Raw genomic sequence first — 25,994 nt, 5'->3', positions numbered from 1 at the left:
TATTAAATATAATATTGAATGAATCTCAATATATCTTCTTACCAGAAGAACATTGCTAACTAAGGCAATATAGTTGAATTAAGGAGCAAGTTAAATCATTGTTATTATCTGTTTACATGTTTGTTTTATCTCTGCTCATGGTTCGTTTGTAAACCGTGTTTAAAAAAAAAATCCTAAAATGAATGAATTCTACAATGCATTTAGAGAAAATATAATTTTATATACAATAACATCACAAAAATAAAGCACACACTCTCATATTCATAATTCTCTCAGTAAGTAATATCATGTATGTCCTGCCTTCTATCTCCATGCATTTTACTGATTGTAAATCTAATTGAATATAAATCTGCAACATTTAAAGAAACATTTGACTAGAGCCTGCCATTTCCCAGGTTAATGTCAGCACGTATGCCTGTGGAATTCTCCCAGAAAACAACTCATTGGCAAAGAGAAGAAGAGATACAAATAGGACAAATGGAAAAAATAAGCAATCCCATTTGTGTTCTATTTTTATGTGATTCTACCTTTATGTCCGTCTATAATTATATCCTTTGGGAGAAATAGCAGGTTAAGTACTGCCCTGGATTCATAGGAATTACAGATGGTATAACACAGAAGAAAAGAGTAGCTAATGCAGCACAGTCATGCCTAGTAACTGTAAAACTCACACAGTTGCGACTGAAAAACGATGACTGCTAGGTGGTGACTATTTCTTAATGACAGCACCCTTGGGTGATTTTTCTGTCTCCCTCCCTCCCTCTGTTACTATTCAAAGATTGTAGAGATGACATTCTGGATATTTTGAAGTTACAACCAACAAAGATATTCTTGGCATGAAAAGGATTAAGAATCTGCTCTTTTCCTGGAGTGGGATGCATAGTTAGAAATAAGTTAACTCAAATGTTTCTAAGCAATTTTCTAGTTAACTGGGGTTAAAGAAAAAAAAAATAATTTTGCTCTAGTCATTGTGTTTGAAAATCTGTATTTAGAATGTATTTACCTGTAAGTGCCAAAAAATAATCATTTTAGATTCTTTATAAAGACTACAGTCTTGTTAAGAACGTGGGATAAAATTGTGTTGGCAGTATACTCTAGTGCAGTGGTCGGCAAACTCATTAGTCAACAGAGCCAAATATCAACAGTACAATGATTGAAATTTTTTGGGGGGTGAGAGCCAAATTTTTTAAACTTAAACTATATAGGTAGGTACATTGTTATTAACTTAATTAGGGTGCTCCTAAGCTGGCCTTTGCTAAAAACTTAAGGGGACAAAGAGCCACATGTGGCTTGAGAGCTGCAGTTTGCCGACCATTGCTCTAGGGTACTGTCCAAAACAATTTTCTGATGATGAAAATGTTCTGTATCTACTATGGCCAATACTAGCTTTGTGTAACTATTAAATAAAAGTGTGGCTAATATAACTGAGGAACTGAATTTTTAAATTTACTTAATTATGATTCATTTAATCTTAAATTCAAATAGCTACATGAGACAACTGGCTATTATATTAAACATCACAGCTTTGGAAACTGCTTTTCTTTCTTTTTCTTTTTTTTTCATAACATGAGATTTTTTTTTTTTATGACAGCCTCTTAATCAAATGTTGATTGATTGAGATTAAAAGCACTATTTTCCTAAACAGGTGAGTATCTTTGGAGAAAGTCCTGGGGTAGGATAGAATTTAATGCTGTTTGTCATTAAGACCTTTCTTTATCAGGTTCTTCCCCCGATGACCAGCTGGGAATGAATTAAAAGAGAGAGAGGCGGCTCCAGAGAATGTGAATCACTATGTGGAAGGGTAGGAAGCCAGTCTTGAGTGACCAGGATGCAGATACTGGAAATCAGTGGGGGGAAAGGGATGGATCAGATGCCCTGAGAAAAAAAGAATTCTGAAAGGAATGATGGGAAAGACCATCAAAGACAACATTCACTTTTCCACGGTTTAATCCATTATGCTCCACTTTAAATCCTTCTCCTCTTTTCATTTTAGGGTATTGCTGGTGCTGTTCATGACAGATGTGTAATTGGAAAGGTCAGTCTCTGGCGCAATCTTCTTTCAAAATTAAGAACACCTGTAGAAACAACTATCATGACATCCTCAAAAATTGTTCAGGAAAATGTTAAACCAAGATCACTCCTTCTGCTATTATTTGATCTTTTGGGTTTTTGGGGGTGTTTTTTTTTGGGGGGGGTATTGATTTTTTTTCAGAAAGGAAGAGAGAGGGATAGAGAGTTAGAAACATCGATGAGAGAGAATCATCGATCAGCTGCCTCTTGCACGCCCCCTAATGGGGATGTGCCCACAACCAAGGTACATGCCCTTGACCGGAATCGAACCTGGGACCTTTCAATCCGCAGACCGACGCTCTACCACTGAGCCAAACCAGTTTCGGCTGATCTTTTGGGGTTTTTTACCAAGGGCCTTGCTTTTTCCCTTTGTGCTTAACCCAACTGATTTAGATTTTTCATTTTATTATGGAACAAGAACATGTAAAAGACAAGGAGAAGGAGGAGGAGAGGAAAAAGGAAGTGGAAGAGATACAAAGAAGGTAAAGCGGGAAGGGGAAGGATGGGAGGGAAGTTGAGGAAGGGAATGAGAGGAATAGAGAGAAATAGTAGAGAAAGTGAAGAAGCAGCAGTAGTTTCATAACGCTCTCCGGCCATGCACGTTGGCAATAGTGAAATCAACGCGATGCTGTGCTTCATGATTCAGCAGAACTTTTAGGTGGTACAGGAATCATTACAAAAGTACTTTAAAATTCAGCCTCCAAAATCCAGCTTTTATCATTTTATATTTTAAAAGGCAACTGGTTTTTATAATTTTACTAGCAGCCTGGTGCACGAAATTCATGCATGAGGGGGTGGGGATCTCCTCAACAACCCAGCCTGCACCTTCTCCAATCTTGGACCCCTCAGGGGGGGATATCCAATTGCCAGTTTAGGTGGGATTCGGCCTAAACTGGCAGACATCTCTCTCACAATCTGGGACCACTGGCTCCTAACTGCTCACTTGCCAGCCTGCCTAATCACCCCTAACTGCCACCCCTCCCCCCATGATGGCCTGGTCACCCCCTGCTAGCCTGGTCACCCCACACAGCCTATTCAATCCGTTTGGTTCAGTTGCAATTGTCGCTTAGGCTTTTATATATAGAGATAGATGCCTAACACATACCTTTCTGAAAGTTACAGTAGTTTCATAGCTTTGGTAAGTGGGTGCAGAACAATATTAAAAGTAAAATTAATGTTAAAAGAATGCACCTACATAACACAGTTTTTCAATTAGATATTGATCTTATGCAGTGTGATATGCAATTAAAGAGCATAAACTATATACCTTAAATTAATCAATACATAATGCCATGAAGGAAAATTTCATCACTGGACTCCAGACTTTTCTAATCAGGGTGCCATAAAACACTAGTTTTCCCTTATGACTGCCAAGCAAAACTGTGGTGAGGACTCTTTGTCCCTTATCCTTGCATACAGAGGAAAATGTAATTGAACATGAAGGCCAAGATTAGAGCTTGGGAGGAATGCCTTATCCAGAGAAACTAGCAGGGGTACAGCTAATGGGAGGGAAGTATCAGGTTTAATTTAGGTAAAAAGTGAACAGGGTTGCTTCTCTGTATTCTGGATGAGAAATGATTAGATTTCAAGGGTTTTCAATTTAACTTCAATGCAGCCATGCCTGCTCTTTCCTTATTTGAAGAGCTGGCAGGTATTGGGGTTGGGAAGAGTGTGAAACTTTCATGGCTACTGGCTGCCAGCTTAACAAATATATCAAAAAGGATCTACATTAATCAAAAGGAAACGGGAGCCCTGGATGGTGTTGCTAAGTGGTTAAGTGTTGGCTTGTGAGCCAAGGTTCAAGGGTTTTATTCCCATCCAGGGCACATACCTGGGTTGCAGGTTCAATTCCAACCCTGTAAGGGATGCATGAGGGAGTCAACCAATCCATGTGTCTCTCTCAGATCTCTTCTCTCCCCTTCCCTCCCCTCCCCTCCCCTCCCCTCCCCTCCCCTCTCCTTCTCTTCTCTTCTCTTCTCTTCTCTTCTCTTCTCTTCTCTTCTCTTCTCTTCTCTTCTCTCTTCTCTTCTCTTCTCTTCTCTTCTCTCTTCTCTTCTCTTCTCTTCTTCTCTCTTCTCTTCTCTTCTCTTCTCTCTTTCTCTCTCTCTCTCTCTCTCTCTCCCCCCCCCACCCCATCCCTCCATATCTTCCACTCTCTCTAAAAATCAATGGGAAAAAATATTCTCAGTGAAGATCAACAACAACATCAATAAAGGAAATGGGGAATTCTTTCCATTGATGAAAAGAGTAGAGCATCCAACATCACAATTTAGGGGTACTTTTTTTAAAAGGTAAAGCATTTTTATGCTCCCCGCAAAAAGCACAAAATTCCACCAGAGGCAGTGTCTGCGGATAGTACAGCACCGAGTCAGCACTGAACACGATTCTCTCAAAATCGGTGGTTCCAAGGAGGCTCTCTGCTAAATCCTTAGCTGTTTGCTAGAGGTAAGGCTATCGCTTCTCCAAATCCATTCGTGATGAGGGCCATTGAATGCGGGTCTACCGACAATCAAACTCCTCCTGCCTTCCTCAGCTCAAGCCTCCACTGCTTTCATGATCCCACAGATGCCCACAGGTCACGTACCAGGTAGCTAATGCTCAGTGTGTTGCCCTTTCCTCATTCATCTACCTAAGCCCAAAACAGGGTCATGTAGACATTTTTCATCCACCTATTCAATGACAACTGTCACATAAACACCTTGCACACCATACCTAATTACAATATTTTAAGCTCTATATTTGAAGTAGGAATACACAGACTTAAAAATTCTTTAATATTAGAAAATGTCAAATAAAACAGTCTATTATCCCTGCCGTCAGTATGATGTGTCTCATCTATTCTCATCAAGAGGTTAATGGACCTCAACCGATGCTCTCTGTCTCTGGGGTCACTCACCTGATGGCTTTATCTGTTTATTACACTGACTCATCCATCACTATCATTCCCACATGGCCCCTGGCCTTCCTCCCTCTCTGTAAGGCTGACCTCATACACTAGCCCAACAGTCAGACGATGAAGACAGAAGTGTGAGAAGAAAAATATGGCCAGACCCATTCTAGGCACTGAAGAAGCCACTGTGACTGTTAGAGACAGCATGGTTTCCCTGGGAAACAAGTAAGATTAACCTACCTCCCACAATGCAACTACCCCTCTTCAAAACTCATGGCTTCTGGCAGGCAGCTTAGCAACTATAACCTCGCACAGCTGCACGGCAGATCCAGGCATCTGTGCCGTATACATTTGCTCGGGCGGCTCTTCCATCTGCCGGAAGTGACATATGCTGTTTGATTGGCTAATAGCAGGCCTGGAGAAGAGTCAGAGTGCGCGTTGGCAGTCACCTCATGTCTGTTGATTGCTTTTCATTTTTTTCCTTTTCTCTGGGGCTTCTGGTCTTGGCTCTTTTGGAACCTGCCTGCTCTATTATTCATTTAACTTCAAGTGGTCATGTATGGCTAACAAAGCTAGGGTTTTGTGAACGTACAATGTGCTCTTAGGCCAAACCACTTAGATGTCAGTCATCAACCTAAAGTAGCAGTTTTTATTTTTTTTAATTGCAATTTTATCTTGGATTCCACACGTTAAAAGTGAGCTGAGATAAGGTGATGGACACTAAGCAGAGTGCAAGAAAATAGGAAAGTAGCCAAAGGATTTAGGCAGGACCAGCTATGGGAGGTGAGGGCTCCACGCAAAATGGAAATGCAGGGCCCCTTGTTTAACATGTATTCAGAATTCCAAGAGAGCTACTCCAGATAATGAAACCAAACAGCTACTTCAGATAACAAAAGCAACACCAGGCCCTTCCAACGATGGGGCTCTCAGCAGACTGTATGCCCAGGAAGAAAGCCCCAGGTTTGTAGAAGAATGCATATGAGACGTTTTTGCCATTCCTTTCAACCACTGAGCATACTTATTATAAAAACCTCATACACTGGCAATATTTTCTTCACAATCAATAGTATGTTCAACCAAAGTTTCTGTTTAAGATTTTAAAACATTGTGGGTTTGTTTTTTTTGTTTTGTTTTTTTTTTTGTTTTTCTTTTTAACTATTATTAGAAAACATACTTTGAAATTCTAATTCAAGCATAACGTTTAGTAAGGTTTCAAAATATAATCACCCACCGCCTCTCATGCTTTTCCAAATCTACTGTAAATACTAAAATGAAAAGAACAAAGCACAGACATGATGGCTCCATGGTTGGAATTAGGCAACCCTGAATCTCGAGCTTGGCAGTGAACTCCAGCCACTAACAAAAGCTACAGGTGCCAAACTCTGGGAACAGCAGGGCCACTGAACAAGGTTCTCCATAAAAGAGCAGTAATCAACATCTAAGGAGCAAGGCATGGCGCTGACCAAATTTTATCAAACTGTGCTTTAAAGAACTCTAACTGGCGTGACTGTGGCTGCGGCTGAGTATCGGCCTATGCACCAAGAGGTTACTAGTTCGATTCCCGCTCAGAGCACATGCCCGGGTTGCGGGCTCAATTTCCTAAGGGGTCATACAAGAGGCAGCTTATCAATGATGTTTCTGTCTCATGGATGTTTCTTTGTCTCTCTCACTCTCTCTCTAAAATCAATAAAAACATATTTTTAAAAAGAACTCTAAAATGTTCCTCCTTCCATACTTTGATTAGAGCAAAAAACAAATTCCTCCAAATTAAAGCTGAAACTCACATGACTAAACACCAATAAATATTTCACGAAATGTTTTAAATGTAAGAACTAGATGAATAACTCATAGGATACTTCACTTTTCTTAATTTCAGCTTATTCTTAGGACATTTCTCAAATAAGCACCAACCCACTTTTAACACAGTGCTTTGTCCAACAGATTGACTATGCTAGATATAAATCTGCTCCATGGGACAGAGACAAAGTGGCCATAATTGATACCTTTCCATGGTAAATATAACCTTCCATAGATTTTGTGATCATCCTTATCATATCTTCAGCTATCAGAAGGAACCATAGATATCTCTATTTAAAAAAAGCTAGCAGCCAGAGAGCCTTCTGGACTTGGGATGTTAACTAATGTTCTTTAAGGAATAGTTATATTAACAGTAAACTGCTTATTTCACTTCACAATTATATATATTTGTGTTCAAATTATTTCCCCTCATAAAATCCCAAAAACATATCTGAATGCTCAGAAGCTTATAGTAATTTCTTTATGGCTGTTTCCCTTGCTTTGTATATAGTGTCCTTCTCCAAGTCAGTCTGTTTTCCTACTGACGGTATGACACTACCACTCTTCTCAGCCCAGATGAAAAGGGACCACATGCTGGCCTGACTAGCTCAGGGAGGGCCTGTGTGGCTGCCTTGCAAAATCTAGAGACTTAAAGTAACCACAAAGGATGGTCCCAAATTAAAACTTTTTAACTAAAAGTGTACAGCAAGTAGTCATGTCCTAGGCTAGAGTCTTCCCTGACAAAAGTCAGTCTTTATCTTAACTAAGCCTGTCCTCAGTCTTTGTCTTATGCATGTATGATAGCATGTCATTGGAATGTCAGGGTAACTTATAACTTCCCTTTTTTCAGACCCCTCAGACCACAACCAATGCACCAGGGCTCCAAGACAGAGAACACAAATGCCGTCACTGTTACTGTTATCATGTTCATTGTTAACTGCTAACTAGCCTGCACCCACCTAAGTAAAAGGGGTGTGTGCCCATCTTTTAATTTTTTCTCCAATCCTGTAGATTTCTTCTCTTTGCTTTCTCCTGCCTCCCTAATCTATCACCAGTGGATTTCATGTAACCCATTTACATTCCTCCTTTGATTGTAATGTATAAAACAAGGGTAAAAACCTCCATTCTCCGGAGCAGTATCTCTATACCTTGAGATTCTGCTTTCCTGGCAATTGTCGACAGTTTGGGTCAAATAGACTCACCAAATTTCTTTAGAGGTTTTAATGTTTTTTATGTTAACCCAAGCATCGGTCCATTTGATGTCTAAGCCATTTCTCACCCTTCATAATCACTACAACTGTTAATCCTTCCTTTTTTATTTTGATTTTTATAAATATAATTTTATTGATTTCAGAGAGGAAGGAAGAGGGAGAGAGAGATAGAAACATCAATAATGAGAGAGAATTATTGATCGGCTGCCTCCTGCACGCCCCCTACTGAGGATCGAGCCCACAACCTGGGCATGTGCCCTTGACTGGAATCGAACCTGGGACCTTTCAATCTGCAGGCCAATGCTCTATCCACTGAGCCAAACCAGCTAGGGCAATTCTTCCTTATTTATATCTGTCTCTTTCCTTTTCACTTCAACTACCCTACTTTTAGTCCTTATTACCTCTTACTGGAAATAATACTGAAATCTTTGGTTCTTCTCTCTATCCATCTAAACCTGCAAAATAATCTGCACATCATGACTGATTAATCTTCCTACAGCATCTATTTGATTTTCTCCTTTCCCTAATCAAATATTTCTCCCTTAATAAAGTTCATGTTTCTGAGCTTGACATTCAGTGTGGTTCCTCCAAATTCGGTTTTCAAGCCAGACTGTCTGCCATTCTCCTGCTGTAGATAGTACAGGACAGTATTTAGGAGCATCAGCAGGGAATTCCAATTTCATTACTGCAGAGAAGGAACAATATTAGCTCTCTCTCTAGAATAAAAGAGAAAAATATGAACTGAGGAATGGATTTGCCTAAGAAGGAAACAAGCTTTTGTTAAAAGGAAGTACTTTTTCCCCTGATAAGTGCTATTAAAAAATGCAACCAATAAGAAAGCTGAATTTATAAGCTCTTGCACTGATTTATGGATTAATCAAACTGACATGATAGTCCCAAGTATGATTAACTTCAATTTCGTTCTGTTATTCAGCCTTAATGGTGTGTTCCTGTGTGGAGGTTTCCTGCCAGTCCCTATATAAAGATAAGGACTCTCTGGGTGGTAAATCATCTTTTTAAAGAGTCCCCATGTACCCACCCAAGGGCAAATCTTTATGTTTGTTCAGGCATCGAAGTTTATAAAACCCCTTTATATAACTGGAAAGCCATTAAATGTCCTATCACAGTTCTTCCCATACTTCAAGACTCACCTCAGTTCCCTCTCCATAGGCCTTCCCTCATTGCTTCTTGCTAGATTATAAGAGTCTTGAGAATACAGCCCAAGATGTTTCTGATTCAACAACCATTTATAGAACAGGTACTATGCTAGGAATTTATCCTTCAGTATATACAGACCAGCCTCTGAAATAATATACAAAGAATCAATTAAAAGTACCTGTTTCTGGGGGGAAATAAAGCTAAATCTGGAAAAACAGGTATCTAGGGCAAAAAGGGAAAAAGGATGCCCTCACCCTTTCCTTCCATCGCTTATTTTTTGGAAATTTGTTACAATTTTTTTCTCTGTGCCTTTGAAATGCATGTAAATATTTTTAAAAGCCAAAGGAGCTTCTTACCAGCTTTTCCACCCATGAATGTCATCCTCAAGAATCTGGGCACCATTTCTTTAAAATATAATCATCAGCCCTAGCTGGTTTGGCTCAGTGGATAGAGCATCAGCCTGCGGACTGAAGTGTCCCAGGTTCAATTCCGGTCAAGGACACATGCTTGGGTTGTAGGCTCAGTCCCCAGTAAGGGGCGTGAAGGAAGCAGCCAATCAATGATTCTCTTTCATCATCAAAATTTCTCTCTCTCTCTTTCCCTCTCCCTTTCTCTCTGAAATCAATAATATATATATATATATGAAAATAAAATAAAACAAAATGTAATCATCAAGGAAGATAGTGCTTCTATCTCACAGTTTCCATGGGAGGATCTAAGCCTAACTTCCCTGGATACCTGGCTCCAAGCTGCAAACCTACTTCTGTCATTAAGATAGAGTACGTTAATTTCCTAGGAATAAAGGCACTAACTACACAGACTGTCATTCCAATTACCAAGTAAATTTAGAGTGAACTATGTATTCAAAAGGTAATGTCGCGTCCTCTTTTTTTTACTTGTTTACTGTTTATCTTGAGAATGTGTGTTGGTTTTATCTGCTTAGCAATGTAAAAAGTGATATTTCTTTCTATATCTGCTACAGTACCTCTTTAGCAGATTGCCTGTGATTCAAATCACATTCTGGTTTAATGCTGACTTGAAAATAAAACTTTTCTTTCTCTTCTACTTTTGTGAAGAGATTTTCTGAGTTGGCAGATGTTGCTTATAATTTTATTTCCCCAAAATTACTAGATATCATTGGATCATATAAATTTGTAAATGTGCACATATATTAACTTCTCAATAATAAATTAAGAAAAGAGGCGATGAGGGAGGTAAGTGCGAGAGATAAAGGGTAAGGAAGAACATAAGAAGGGAGGAAGAAAAGAAAGAACTGATGGTAAAATTCAAGAGAAATTCCACTTTGGGGGAGGAGGGAGGTTATGCTTAAAAAGAAAACCTAAGTCTAACACAACTCTAGATTCAGAGTCTTTAGGAATCGAACATACTTTCGGCTCAGTAATAAAAGGTAGAACATTCAAGCCAATATTCCACTCTCAGAAGAAAATTGACTCAGCAACTGGCCTGGGCTGGAGTCACCAGTGAACTAGACTGGGGTTCTTAACTTTTATTGTGTCCTGGACTCCTCTGGCAGTCTGGTGAAAACTAAACCCTCTTCTCAAAGCAATTATTCTAATGTATAAAATAAAAGACAGATTCAAAGGAAACCATTTCCATTAATGGTTGTGAAAATATTTTTAATTTGTCATATTAATACATGAAATAACAAGGTCTAGCACTGGACCTAACAACATAGTAGTAACAAGCATAAATGATACTTTGCAAACCAGTAATGTGGTATGAAAATGTCTGCAATCGCTACTGGTAACAAAATCTTAGCTGTTGCCATCAGTACTGTGGTTTATCACCTATATTAATAATTAAACAAAAAGCTAAGATTCAGGTTGAATTTTGAAATAAAGATCTAGTATTTTCCCGCTAAAGTTCACAGACACCTGGATTCCATACACGGATCCCCATGACCTTCAGATTAAAAGGCCCCTGAGAGTAATAACATTACATCCCAGAGTGGCTCCTACATAAGCTGGGCAACGACCACCACAAAGGACAAGAAGCTCTGCTCCAGAAGACAAACGACTTTCTTGGTCTAAAGGAGCATCTACATCTCTTTCCATTCCTTCCCCCCAGTATTAACAACTATAGGCCCGGTGCACAAAATTCGTGCACTCATGCATGGGGCGGGGGGGGGGGGGGGGGTGGAGAGGGGTCCCTCAGCCCAGCCTGTACCCTTTCCAATCTGGGACCCTCCAGGGATGTCAGACATGCCTCTCACAATCTGGATCACTGGCTTCTAACTATTAGCCTGCCTACCTGCCTGATTGCCCCTCAACCCTCTGCCTGTCTGCCTGTCTGATCACCCCTAACCACCTCTGCCTGTGTGCCTGCCTGATAGCCCATAACTGCTTCCCTAGCTGCCCCTGCCTTGGCCCCGCACCAGGGACCCAGGATTCCCTCCTCTGGCTGGCTGAAGGCACCCGGGACCTGGGCTCCCCTCCCTCTGGACGGCCACAGGCACCCAGGATCCGGGCTGGCTTCACCCGGGCTGGCCACAGCCGCAGGGGACCATGGGCAGGCAGCCTCGCCCAGGCCCAGCTTTGTCAGGAAGGACGTCAGGATGGCCATCCAGAAGTCGTCTGGTCTAATTAGTATATTACCCCTTTATTAGTATAGATCATGCTAGTTGCTAATAAGGACCTACAATGACTACAGGGACATCATATGCATGCTATAAAGTACACTGTAGCCGAAGCTGGTTTGGCTCAGTGGTAGAGCATCGGTCTGCGGACTGAAAGGTCCCAGGTTCGATTCCGATCAAGGGCATGTACATTGGTTGCGGGCACATACCCGGTAGCGGATGTGCAAGAAGCAGCTGGTCAATGTTTCTCTCTCATCAATGTTTCTAGCTCTCTATCTCTCTCCCTTCCTCTCTGTAAAAAAAAAAATCAATAAAATATATTTTTAAATATATGTATATAAAATACACTGTAGCTATTAATACCATACAGTCTACAAATAGTTCTCAACAAGAAACAGGCATAAGGATCACCTGGGAAGCCTATTTCTTAAAAAAGATTCATGACCCCCTGCTTAGAGTCTATCTAAATGAGAAACAGCAATCTCCACTCTTACTAAAAGTGAGTCTGATTCAAGTGACTAAGTACCAAACATCTCAGACTATACCAACAGAATTAAAGAGAGACTCTAGGGCAAATATATTGAATATATATATATATATATATATATATATATATATATATATATGCCAATTTTGAAAAAGAAAAAAAAGATTGTCTTTCCAATTTAAGGTGTCCAGAGGAAAATAACAGCATAAATTATTTTAAAACAGGAAGAAAAACAAAATGATTAAAAATAAACTAAATAAATGTACTCAAGATATTGAAAAAGAACAGCAAAATTAAACTTCTAGAATTAAAAAGTAGGAGTTAATAAGGACAAAAGCAGAAATTAACTAAATTTTAAAATAATTTGAATTACCAAAGAAAAGTCAGATTTTTAAAATTTAGATGAAAAAGAGATGAAAAACATGTTTCTAATGCCATTCATATGTTGCCTCTTTTACTTTGCAGAATTTATTACTTTTGGTTGCTGCCTTTGATCCTTTTTTTATGGAGGTTCCATGAACATTTGAAAGGTGGGTATTCAGTTTCATGCAAAGCTCAATACATCAAATGAAATGGCAAACGGTCCACTGTGCATATGGGGTGGTCAATAAATAATAATAAAGAAAAACAAAACTGCTCTATTCTGAGGTCCTCTTTAATATGCCCTAAAAACTTTCCTAGGCTAGGTTTCAACCAGTTTAATCCTGCCATTTGTGCTCTAAGGTCCCAAGGGATTAGTAAATGCCGGGCCCCATTAGCTCCCCAAAATAGGCAAATTAGGAGACAATTGCTCTGGAAGCACACATCAGGTTTGGCACTAGATACATAGTCCAAACCTTTGCTCCTCAGTGAGAAGCTGGGAGATGGGAACTGCCTCTCAGTTGTATGGTGCTGCTACGGGTGAAGATTCTGGTGAGAATGTGTCTCGGTTTTTCCGACTTGTTTTGATGTGGGCATGTTCTCAATCACCCAATGTCAAGAAGTGTCTCAATCAGTTTATGGTTTTCTCTCAGAAGAAACTGATTCGTGTGTAGTTGTTTATTCAATGTGTTCATGTGTGGAGGATGTTTTGCTATCTTGCTGAGAATAAATTCTCTCTATAAAAATATTATTTTTGTCTCTGGTGTTCTTCAGGTTCACTACAATATATGCATGTGGATTTCCTTTCATATATCATTTTGTTATTGCTGTTGTTAATCCTCACTAGACAATTTTTTCCCATTGATTTTTAGAGAGATTGGAAAAGAAAGAGGGAGGGAGGGAGGGAGGGAGGGAGGAAAGAGAGGTAGGAGAGAGAGAGAGAGAAATAGGCAATGAGAGACACATTGATTGGTTTCGATTGGTTCCCTCTCCACGAGAGCTAGGGATTGACCAGGCAACTCAGGTACGTGCTCTTGGTTGGTAATCAAACCCATGACCCTTTGGTCCGAGGGTTGAGGCTCCAACCATTGGGAAAAACTGGCCAGGGCTCTTTGTATATGTCTTAATTAACAATCTGGGGACTTCTTGACCATAGAGACTGGTCATTTCAATTAGTTCTAGGAAATTCTTAATATCATTTTTATACTTTTCTCACCTCTGAATGTTATATTAGAATATTTTAAAACTTGTGACAATATCTTTATGTATCAACTGCTTTTTTTAAATGTTTTGTATTGTGTTTCTCTGTAGTGCACTGAAACAAACTTCTTCAAATATATCTTTCAGATCATTAATTCTCTGCTAATCTCTCATTTTGCCTAATCACTGAATTTTTTTACGATTATGTTTTTCATTTTAGATAGTTCTGTCTGATCAATTTCAACAGTCTTTCAATTGCTTTATAAAACTCTTCATACACTAGTAAATAAGAAAGAATAATGTATATTAAGCATTGATATGCAATATCTATAGTGTTTGCAGATCTGATTCTGCAGTTGGTTCTTTCTGCAATGTTTCACCTGTGGTGGCTTATTTGTGTGTCTTGTGAGAACTTACTTTCCTTGGACCTGCATGAGAATTTTTTGTGAAATGGGTGTGAAGTGCAGAGAAAATTTGAGTTTGCTTCTGGCAGGTATTTGGAGGAATTTGCCAAGACAGAACAACTTTAAATGTTCAAGCTGGGGTTTTAGAGGCCACATAGATTATATGAATTCTGACCCAATGTCCAGGTAAGGGCAAATTTATTGTTAGAAAATTTCCAAGATATTTTCTATTCTTTTTTCCTGAGCCACCCAAGTCAAGGTTAAGCAAGCCACGTGTTCCTACTGTTCTCCTACTGTCGGTATATCTCTTGTTCACTCAAAGAGGTAGCTAAATTTAAGGATTCTCACCTTATGAAAGGCTCTCATATGGCTTTCCTATTGTCAGTATTTAGCCCTTGTCCTCTGCCCTCACGGTCTTTAGAATTCAAGCCACAGGCCATCGTGAAAAAGGAATTCCCCACCTCTCCCAGCACAATGCTGGTGCTGGCTTGCTAGTCTGCATTTCAGCTCTCTTCTTATCTTCCTGACCTCAAATTTTCCTAATTCACCTGTTGGATTGTCCATGTATTTAAAAATATTTAATTCATTATTTTTTAGTTTTATTATTTTGCTCTATTTCTAGAAGCCAAACCATTTTTTGAAAAGCATGTTAAAGTGCTCCTAGACATCAGTGATGCCTATACTTCTTTAGTTCCTAAATGCTCATTTGTTTAGTACACGTTCCATTTCTCCTTGGGGTGAAAACATTAAAATATAAGGACTGTACTCTGCAAATTATTACTCTTAGTTGCAGGGCATCTAAACTCTGGCTAGATAGCAACTGAGAGAAGAGAATTGTTCTTTCTTTGGGCTCTCTTACCACGAAAAAAGCTTATATAGGTTCTTGGTGGCTTACCTCACGATAAATTCATGTCCCAGTTGAAAGTTAGGTAAAGTAGAGCCACCTACCACAAGTATATGCACTGCCAGTTGGAGAAAGGAGGTAAAAAATAGGTGTAAGGGGAAAATGCTCTTTGATCCAATATCACAAAATGACATGTAGCATTTCTGTATCTATTCTTTCCTTCCTTCATTTACTCACCAATATTCACAGGGCACTCACTATGTGTAGAGCATTGTTGTAGGTGTTGGAGATATAATCCTAAATAAAGAAATAAAGGGACCTCATTGGTTTGGTGCAGTGGATAGAGCATTGGCCGGCGAACAGAAGGGTCCCAGGTTTGATTCTGGCCAAGGGCAGCACCTACCTTGGTTGCAGGCTCCTTCCTGGCCCTGGCCATGGTCAGAGTGTGTACAGGAGGCAACCAATCCATAGGTCTCTCTGACATCGATATTTCTCTCTCTGTCTCTCCCCCTCCCACTCTCTCTAAAAATCAATGAAAAAAATATCCTGGGGTGAAGATTTAAAAAAAAGGAAAGAAAGAAATATAGGAATGATCACACATACTAGTAAGTGAATACATAAAAAAGAAAGGTAAGAAAATAAATATGACAGCTCTTTGAAAATGAGAAAACACTACAAAACTCCTTTGCCATTATCTTCTTTTTCACAAGATGATCTGGATAACTCTGTGGACCATGATTACAACAGCTGCTTTTTCCCCACAGGAGAAAGCATATCTGGATAGATTTGGAGTTTCAAAGCAATTTACACTGCAAAGTTTCTGCTTAAAAGCATTGTGGAAATTCTGTTAATCTATAATTTAACACTTTTCAACTCTCACTCAGTCACAAATGCAGAAGGAACACCCTGTAATTCATATTAGCCTTTCCAAAAAATCAATCACTTTAACCTGTAAAGTATTCTAATTCAACTTCTATTTCCTCCACCAATAAATCTCAGGTTTCATCTCCACAACCAGGTGTGGGCCAGAATGAAAGAGCAAACGGAGCTGCCCGTGGTGTCTGTTGAGTAAGCGCGCTGATACATTTCCACCATAAACACGTAATGGCACTTCCTCCCAACCGCGTCTTTACTACATCAATTTATTTCGAGGCATTACATTTGCAGAAGCAAGATAGAGCAAAGGTTACTTTGGATCTTTTACCAATACCGCTTCCTGTAAATAAAGAGAAGAGCAACCATTTAATTTACAAAATCACTTTTAAAGGCTAAATGCTCAATAAATTCTTCTTTATCTAGTTCACACAGCCTCGGCAGCTATTTATAACTGGGATATGAAAATATGTACAAAATTCAAGCGTCTGCACTAGGTTGGGCATGCCTAGCTTTGACTGAAACTGAATTAACTTCAAAGGTTGTTGAAACAGTATTAGGATTTCAGGGAACTATCTGTGGGACTCCCTCCTGCCTTGTCCGGGAGAGGTGAATCAGCCACATCGCTTGAGAAAAAGAAGACTCCGCTCATCACCACTCCTGTGCCTGCTCCCATTAAAGCTGCAACCAACTATATCTATCTTTCTATCCACCTATCCACCTATCTATCTATCTATCTATCTGTCTATCTATCTATCTTCTTCCCTCCATCCCTCCCTCCCTCCCTCTCTGCATAATAAACTGGACCACTTATGCAAGCATCCCCTGACACAATTCTGTGTAGCACTGTGAGAAATGACAATCAAGCCTGTATGTCCACCCTAGAAAATTTCACCTCACTGTATTAGCCACTCCCCAAATATAAACTACTTCTACTTAAATGACCCAGGTTCAAAGTCCTTTTCACTAACAAGTTATCCTATCTGTTATACTTGGTTACATTTATCATTTATTTGACAGTTTATAGAGACTAAAAATCCTAGCATAAATTGTGTTGAATTTGAATTAAGCCCCTTAAGTGCTATCAATGAGAACTGAATAGAGCACAGAAGTTAGAACTATCTTCTGGAATCAGAGAGATGAGATTCACATGCCAGCTATGATCACTCACCAGCCTTTTGACTTAAGCAAGTTACATAACCTATGCAAGTCTCAATTTTCTGTGAAAAAATAAAAATAAAAATAAAAATGCTTATCTTAAAGGGATTCTAATAATTAAATGACTAGCTATCAAGAAATGATACATTTTAATTCACAGGGGACCTACCAATCTAGTAGTACCACTGGTATAAAATTAGTAAGAAACAGTCTTGCCCACAAGGAGTCTTCAATCTTCTTATTGAAGACAAGTTTACTGAGTGCGCAATACCCAGGGCAAACAAAAAGATGATGGGGTATTATCAAAGACTCTACCCTATTTAGACAAGAGTTCCTAAAATTTTCACATAGATGCTAATGATTGGGAATTTAATAAATTTTCACAATGATGTCAATAATTAGAAATTGAATAATGCTGGATTAGAAATGAAGTGACCTGTTAAAAACATGTAACTAGCCGAAACCAGTTTGGCTCAGTGGATAGAGCGTCGACCTGTGGACTGAAAGGTCCCGGGTTCGATTCCGGTCCCATGTACATTGGTTTCGGGCACATCCCCAGTAGAGAGGGTGTGCAGGAGGCAGCTGATCGATGTCTCTCTCTCATTGATGTTTCTAGCTCTCTATTCCTCTCTCTTCCTCTCTGTAAAAAATCAATAATATATACATATATAAAATAATTTAAAAAATAATAAAATAAAAACATGTAACCAATGGAAAAGCATACAAAAGGTTATTCTAAATTTAAATAAAGCAATATTTTTACCATGAAAGTAACAAAATTAGGAATTATATGTTATGTGTTTAATTTAGTGTGTCAATAAAACTTAGTAATTTTAATCGGATTGATTTCTTAATTATAGAAGAATCTGCCTCCAAATAGTCATCTCTGCTAATGATAACGAGAGCTAAGATTTACTGGGCACTAATGAAGTCCCAGGCACTGCTCTAAGCATGTTTGCATGTGTTATTCTCACTAGTTTTAACAATACTCTGATTTATCCCCATTTTATTGGAGAGAAAACTAAGTCGTCCAATGAAATAACTTTCCTAAGGCCACATGGGTAGAAAGAACCACAGCTGAGGTAGGAAACAGGCATTTATCACTAAGTGCTGCCCAATGTTGCCCCCCACTGAGAAGCTACATGTCTGACGTGGGCAGCCAATGATCCTTGACATCAATTGGAAAATAGAGTTTGAGTTTCTGGGCTTCTTCTCAACACTGGCTTCAAATATCAGAAGTTCCCATCATAACTGATGAAAATTCATCCATCCAGTTGCCAAGTCAAAACAGACCCTCGCAGTGATCTGTGGCAGACACAGAGGTGAACTGCCCATGCCCCTGCCAGGAAGAACCTGCCCAGCTGTGGGGAGTGAGGACAGCAGACAGGCCCCAAGCTATCACTTCCTTCAGTATTTGACGCCTTCCGGTCATTGAAAGAGGCAATAGGCCTGGCTTTTTTGCCTGACAAGGTGCACTCAGGAACAACCTTCTCTCCAGAACTCCCTGCTGACTGGTCCAGACTTCTTCCTCTGCTTAATCTTGCTCTTCTTCTCTTCCCTTTACACATATTACATCCTAATAACACCTTGCATCCCGCGCTCTATCCAGCAGGTGCTTCTGGAGACTCAGGTAAAACTCCTCCCTTCCTCCCGCAGGTCACATCCATTCTGTCAAATCTAGTTGGCTCTCTGTACAGTGTTTACAGACACCACCCTGGTCCAAACTGAAATTTGAGGTGGAAAAGCGGTGATGTAAATTGCAAGCCTGCAAGCTCCTGCCTGAGGGAGACTAGAGCACTTGGCTGTCTGGAAGCTGTTTTTCAGCTTCTCCCTTTGTTCCCCTTTGGTCTGACACACAGCGTGGTCTCAGCGTGTCACTCTTTTGCTTGAAACCTTACAATGAATGGCATGTAAACTGATGTACCAGCCGCAATCATTAGAAGCTTGTTCAGCCCTTTGTGACTAACCCACTGGGTCTCTGACCTCAGCATCTACTCCTCGCCTCCCCCTCCACACCAATCCCAGCTTCTGTCACCTCAACACTGGGCGTCCCTGCAGGCCTCTGTTCTGGATCTCCATCTGCTGATTCTCTCACTGCCTTCAAGCCTTTGGTAATATCTCACTTTCTCAATGTAACATTCTATGCAATTGGCTTATCTATGTTTATTGTTTTTGTTTTTTTGCTTATATTCCCCTTTCAGAATGTAGATTGTCACCTATTATATCCCCAGCACAAAGTACACTAGTAATAATAGGTATTTGTGAAATGAATAAATCCTACATTTCATAAGTAGATTTATAGAAAATAAAATCATGATTATAATCTAATTAACAATCCCCAATTTAAATCCATGACTCCCCTGGCAGAGATGCAAAGGACTCAGAGGTCTACTGATGAGATATTTTCCTGCTAATCAATTCATTGGAAGATACAAGAGGATGATCGAGTCCGATTGGATTCTGGGTCTTTATTTACTCATGCTCTACACTCCAGCACATGGATTTAAAACACACTTCTGTTTATTTTCATAACTGGGACATCAAATCACACTTCACCTTTCTCTTGACTTACCTCCAGCTCATCAAGGGCACTCCCCAGGGTGGCTGCCTGAGGTTCCAGAGGGGCCAGCTCGTTCTGGATGCCTTGGGAAGCATTGGATATCACATTGAGCGCATTCTGAATTTCCTCACAAACTGTGTCCTTGCTGGCTTTGAGGGAAGCAACATCAGAATGTTCCAGACAAGCTGAACAAATTGAATGCAAGAGCGGGGAGTTCTCCTTCAATGAGGCCCGGGCGCCGGCGATCTCATCCCTTTGATTTGGAGACTTTAAGTCCTGAGGATGAAAATGAAAAGAGAGGTGCCATATAATGAGTTATGGGAGAAGAAGAGTTATACAAAGAAGCTCCATTTTTCTGTCAATATACATTAAAAAGATATTAGACACTAAGAGGTCATCTATAAGTTAAAATCCAGGCCACCGATTAGTTTTACCCTCCTTCAGAGTCTGTTAAAACTCTACAGGAGGAAAGCTGAGCCTATGAGCAAATAAGGGTCACAGTGATGCAGATGTGTAATACCGAGCGGATCAGTCATATCCTTACAAATCAGAAAAATACTCTGGCGTTCTCAGTCTTATAATAAGTGTATTATAAGAGAGCTTGAATTATAAGGACACTGATTACCTATTTCCATAGATGGTGATGATTGCATTTAATCTTTTCATTAAAACTAAACAATTCAGCCAAGTTGCTAAATTGAACCTCCGACCATTCTCTTTTCAGCTCTTTTACATACTAATAAATCAATCCTCTACTTTTCTTTGACACTTATTCAACAAATATTGAACATTTAACATATGCTTTCCCTTGTGCTAGATACCAAGCATACAGATGTGAGCAATCCTACAAGGACCCTATTGTCCTGAAGCTTATGTTCTTGTTTGAGTGGAGGGATCCTACTGATACACACTAGAGTAGGTAATCAAATGCACCCGTCTATTTCAGGAAATGATGCATGCATCCAGGAAAGACAAAAGTGAAGCATCATAGAGACTGCTTTGAGAAGAGAAAGCTGCTTTAGCTTGGTGGTCAAGAAAATATTTCCATTATGATGACAGTTGCAGTGAATATAAACGAAAAGCACCCCAAGCAGTGGGGAGGGAGGGAAGAGAAGTCCTGTATAAGTGATGGCTGGCCAAAAGCAACTCGGATACCATGAGAACCCCTGCCAAGCACCACCTTAACTAAGTGACAAAGGTTAACCTCATTGGCGATGTCACAGGGATATCATGCTCCCCTAGACATGCTGTGACTTCTCCTCTCTAGTATTCTCTTTAAAATCCCACAATGCCAGTCTAATCAGAAGAAAAACAGTAAAGAAAACCAGATTGGGGAACATCCTGCACGAGGCCTGGGCAGTATTCCTCAAGACCATTAAGTTCACAAGAAAGGGCACCAAATAGTAAACTCTCACAGACCAGAGGAGGCTGGGGAGACATGACAATCAAATGCAATGTGGACCCTGGATTGGATCCTGGAAAAGAAATAAGCTATTCACGGATACACGGGCGAAGCCCACACAAACCTGAGTCAATAGTAATTTGTCACTGTGTGTTTGTTCCTTGTGGCAAATCAGAGTTATCAACAATGCAGGGAACCAGGGGATACAGAGATGGGAACTCCCTTTACCAAATTTGCAACTTTTCTGGAAATCTAAAAATATTAATATAAAGAGAAAGCTTATTTTAAAGAAAACTAACGCAAGGGACCTTACCTATTGCTTATGCATGAAAAATTCATGATAAATATTTTCCCCATTTTAAAAATGAGAAAATGGAGGTTTAGAGCGTCTAAGTTCCTAAGCCAGTGACAGAGCTAGATGGTGGCATTTCTTATATCGTAACGGAAGTCAGTGAGACGGCTGAACCATGATTCCAATAACTACGCTCTATCTATCCTGCACAGGAAGGAATTCCCTTATTTGCTATGCACGGACGCAGACTCGTATTTGTATAATGACAGCTTATAAAGTGTTTCTAGATGTAGCATCTTATGGATCATCACAATACCTTTGAAGCAGTAAGCCTGGGGTGATTAAGCACTAGTTTAACTAAATAGGTATTTAGAGTAAGAAGACTCAGAGGCTGGTAAAAAGAACTAAACTCTAAACCTAAATCTCAAATCACATGTTTTTGTTTTTTTTCCACAAGACTCTGTTACCAAGGAATAATGTTGCCTGTAGTTAATAAATGGCTGTGCTGCTGTATTTTTAGTTCCTTCTTTTCTGAAAATAAAAGCTGTCTGCTACTTGATGCAGGCTTTGCGAGGTATCAACTGATTTACAAGATGTGGGGAGGACAGTAAGAAGTAGCTGTCAACCCATTGTTCATACTAATTACCCAAGAAAAGACACTCTGTGCTGTTCTTGGCTTGTTATGATTTCCCCTTATGTTTCTGGTCTGAGTTCTAGTTTTAGCTCTGTCATTAGCACTTTGCGCTGGGTGATTCCTCTATTTGCAATGTCTGCTTTTCCATCTATAAATATGGGGAAAATGATATTTTGCCAACATAAAGTTAAATAGAATATCAGAAAACAAATATAGGCCTAGCTGGCTTGGTTCAGTGAATAGAATGTCAGCCTGTGGATTGAATGGTCCCAGGTTTGATTCTAGTCAAGGGCAAGTACCTCAGTTGCAGGCTCCTCCCCAACCTGGGCCCTAATCAGGGTGCGTGCAGGGTGCGTGCAATCTATGTGTTTCTCTCACATCGATATTTCTCTCTGTCTTCTCCTCTCTCTTACACTCTCTCTAAAAATCAATGGAAAAATATCCTTAGGTAAGAATTAAAAAAAAAAAGCAAACAAATATACTTGGAAAAGAATAGACTTATGGAGAGAGTACAGAATTATTTTATTCCACAAACTTACCAAGGAATACTACCTTTGTCCTGTGATGGTCTTAGTGATTTTCATATTCTCTATATTTTTATATCACTACCTACATTTATCTCAGTGAAAAATATTTAATGTTTTGAAAGGACAAGTAAATTATAGTTTTGAAAGGATGCACAACTCCTCAGAGGAATAACAATAAAAAGTGCAAGTATTCAGAAAGAGCTGAAGAAAATTCTCTGCACATTACAGTATAATCAAAATGTATGACATAATTCCCTCTAAAGAGACAGACACATAACAAATACTTTTTTATCTAGAATGGCATGGTCAACATTTAGGTAATTTCTGAAAGAAGAAAGTCTGTGAACATATTACAAAGAAAGCTAAAGTTAAAAATATTATTTCTTTCACTCTGATGGTGGCTATGTATATCTAACAGTAAATTATGGTGACTTTATTGCTGCAGGGACTTTGAAATTTTAAAAAATCAAATATATTTTTGGCTTTTGATCCTAAGCTTAATTATCTCTGCCGAAGGCAATTATAGGATCTTTAGTGAGCACTGATATCCAAAAAAGTAACTGCAATAAGGACAGTTTAAATGAAGGCAACAAAAATCATATACTATGGCAGTTGGTGGGGGCAAGAAAGGCAGGTTATAGAGTTTAAAGTAAGGAAGATACAGAAGGCAAGATCACTTCTCCTAAGGCACATCCCAAAGAATACATTTAATGTAATAAGTAGGCACATCAACAAAAGGGGGATTAATGAATGCCAGCCTTATAAATAAAAGGCTGTGGTGATGTTTGTTTTATTAATTTTAACTGGTAATACCATGAGTTCAAAGCTTCATATATCTACGTATGCTAAAATTTTAAACCAGGTCAAAATGGGAATTAAATGGTAGGGTTAATTAGGGATTTCTTTGGATGGAGAAGTATAAAGAATTCAGCTCCTCAGGGTCTTATACTCATTTAATAACTTTTTTTAATGCTCCAGAAAATAAAATCTCACATGAGATTTCTAAGTGAAGAGGCTTCTAGCTGATGAAGAAGCACAGATGGGATTAAAGAAGAAGACCTTACAAGTCTGTGCAAGTGGACAGAAGATTAACAAATGAGTTTTAACACTTGCAAGAGAACAAAATATATTTAGGGGCTTTTAAAGATCAAAAAATACTTTTTAAAAATGGAGGGCTCTAAGGGATCAATTAATTAATTCAACTCTTCATTCAACAAATATTGTTTGGCTCCCACTGCACATCAGACAGTTCACTACATGTTAGGAATGCAAAGATAAAGAGCTTATAGATCCGAAGGGGAAACAAATGTATAAGGGAGTTTAAATAGATGAAAGTCCCTCAGCTTGAGGAAATTAAAGAAAATGTATCAGAGGAGGTGCATCTTAAACTATAAGCAGGAGTCTTCCCTGTAAAGAAAGAGGGCCAAAAACAAGCAAAGAAAACAGCATGTGTGAAGACCTGGGGCATGAGAGCAAAGAGCATGCAGACCACAGCGGGTGGCACCACAGCAAGTTCAGGCATACCTGGGAGATACCACAGTTGGGTTCCAGGACAAAGCAATAAAGTGAGTATCAAAATGCATTAAGTCAAAGGAATTTTCTGGTTTCCTGGTGCACATAAAAGTTTTGTTTTCAATACTGTAGTTTATTAAGTATGCAATAGTATCATCTTTCTATCTATCTAAGCCTAAGCAACTGTTATGGCCAGACAACCTGATGACCGGCTGGTAGCTATGATGCACACTGGCCACCAAGGGCTAGACGCTCAATGCAGGAGCCTCAGCCAACCTCCCATGGTCTCTCACCCCAGCCGGTTTGCCGGCCAGTTAAAGGGATCCCACCCACGCACGAATTTGTGCACCAGGCTTCTAGTGTCTAATAAAACAATGTACATGCCTTAGTTGGAAAAAAAAAAAACAAAAAAAAAACACTTTGTTGCTAAAATATACTAACCATCATCTGAGGCTTCACTGAGTGATCATCTTTTTGCTGGTAGAGGGTTTTGCCTTAATGTTGCCGGCTGCTAACTTATTAGGATGGTGTGGTTGCTGAAGTTGAGGTATCCTGGCAATTTCTTAAGATAACAATTGACACTACCTTTCATGAATTATTTCATGTGGTGCTATTTGACAGCATTATACCCACAGTAAATAAAACTCTCTCAAAATTGGAGTTAATCTTCTCACAGTCTGTACAGCTTCATCAAATAAGTTTATGTAATATTCTAAATCCTTTGTCATCTTCACAGCATCTTCACCAGAAGTAGATTCCATCTCAAGAAATCACTTTATTTGCTCATCCATAAGAGTAACTAACTCCTCATCCGTTAAAGTTCTATCATGAGATTTCGGCAGTTCAATCACATCTTCAGGCTCCACTTTTCAGTCTGGTTCTCTTGCTATGTCCACCACTGCAGTAACTACAGTTACTTCCTCAACTGAAGCCTTTAACGCATCACAGTTATCCAGGAGGTTTGGAATCAATTTCTTCCAAACCAAGTTCTTGATACTTTAGCTTCTTCCCATTAATAGCAAATATTCTTAATGGCATCTAGAATGGTGAATCCTTTTCAGAAAATTTTCAATTTACTTTACTCAGATCCATCAGAGGAAGCACTGTTATGGCAGTTAGAGACTTCCAATATGTTTGTCTTAAATAATAAGACATGAAAGTAAAAATTACTCCCTGATCCATGGGCTGTAGAATGAACGTTGTGTTAGCAGGCATGAAAGCCACATGAAATCTCGTACATCTCCATCAGAACTCTTGGGTGACTAAGTGTGTTATCACTGAGCAATAATATTTTGAATCTTTTCCCCTAAACAGATCTCAACAATGAGCATAAAATATCCTGGAAACCCTATGGTAAACATGTGTTGTTATGCAGGAACTTTTGTTCCGTTTATAGAACACAGGTAGAGCAGATTTAGCCGATTTCTTCGGGCCCTAGGATTTTGAAATAGTAAATGACCCTAGGCTTCAACTTAAAGTCATCAGCTGCATTAGCCCCTCACAAGAGAGTCAGCCTCTCCTTCAAGGCTTTGAAGCATTACCTTCTACTCTATAGCAATTCCAATGTAAGGCTGTTTTATGTACATTGACAATTTGTTGTTAGTGTAGCCACCTTCACTAATTACCTCACCTAGATCCTCTGGACAACTTGCTGCAGTTTCTACATCAGCACTTGCTGCTTCACCTTGTTATTGGTGACGGCTTCTTTACTTAAACTTCATGAAGCCACCTCTACTAGCTTCAAACTTTCCTTCTGCAGCTTCTTTACTTCTCTCATCCTTCATAGAACTGAAGAGAGTTAGGGCCTGGCTATGGTTAGGCTTTGGCTTAAGGAAAGGTTGTGGATGGTTTGATCTCTTATCCAGTCCACAAAAACTTTCCCCCTATCAACAATAAGGCTGTTTCGCATTCTTATCATTGGTGTGCTCAGTGGAGTAGCACCTTTACATTTCCTTCAAGAACGCCTCCTTGACATTAACATTTTGGCTGTTTGGTGCAAGAGGCCTAGTTTTTGGTATA

The 25,994-nt window shown here is 39.4% G+C and overlaps 1 protein-coding gene across 5 annotated transcripts in view; it reads right to left on the bottom strand.

Annotated features, from left to right (window-relative positions):
- CTNNA3 (catenin alpha 3) overlaps positions 1-25,994 on the bottom strand; it is a 1,202,853-nt gene that overhangs the window by 899,958 nt on the left and 276,901 nt on the right. For all 5 annotated transcript variants that reach the window (XR_014796805.1, XM_084904252.1, XM_084904255.1 and 2 more), the window contains one exon: positions 19,621-19,884. Coding sequence is in view for 4 of the 5 variants with exons in the window: in XM_084904252.1 (XP_084760378.1) it covers positions 19,621-19,884 (264 nt within the window). In the remaining variant the exon portion in view is untranslated. The remainder of the gene's footprint in view (positions 1-19,620; positions 19,885-25,994) is intronic.

This window comes from Pipistrellus hanaki (genome assembly GCF_964339955.1).
Source record: "Pipistrellus hanaki genome assembly, chromosome: 14".
In the NCBI taxonomy this organism is placed as follows: Eukaryota; Metazoa; Chordata; class Mammalia; order Chiroptera; family Vespertilionidae; genus Pipistrellus; species Pipistrellus hanaki.
This window is presented reverse-complemented; position numbering and strand designations above follow the sequence as displayed.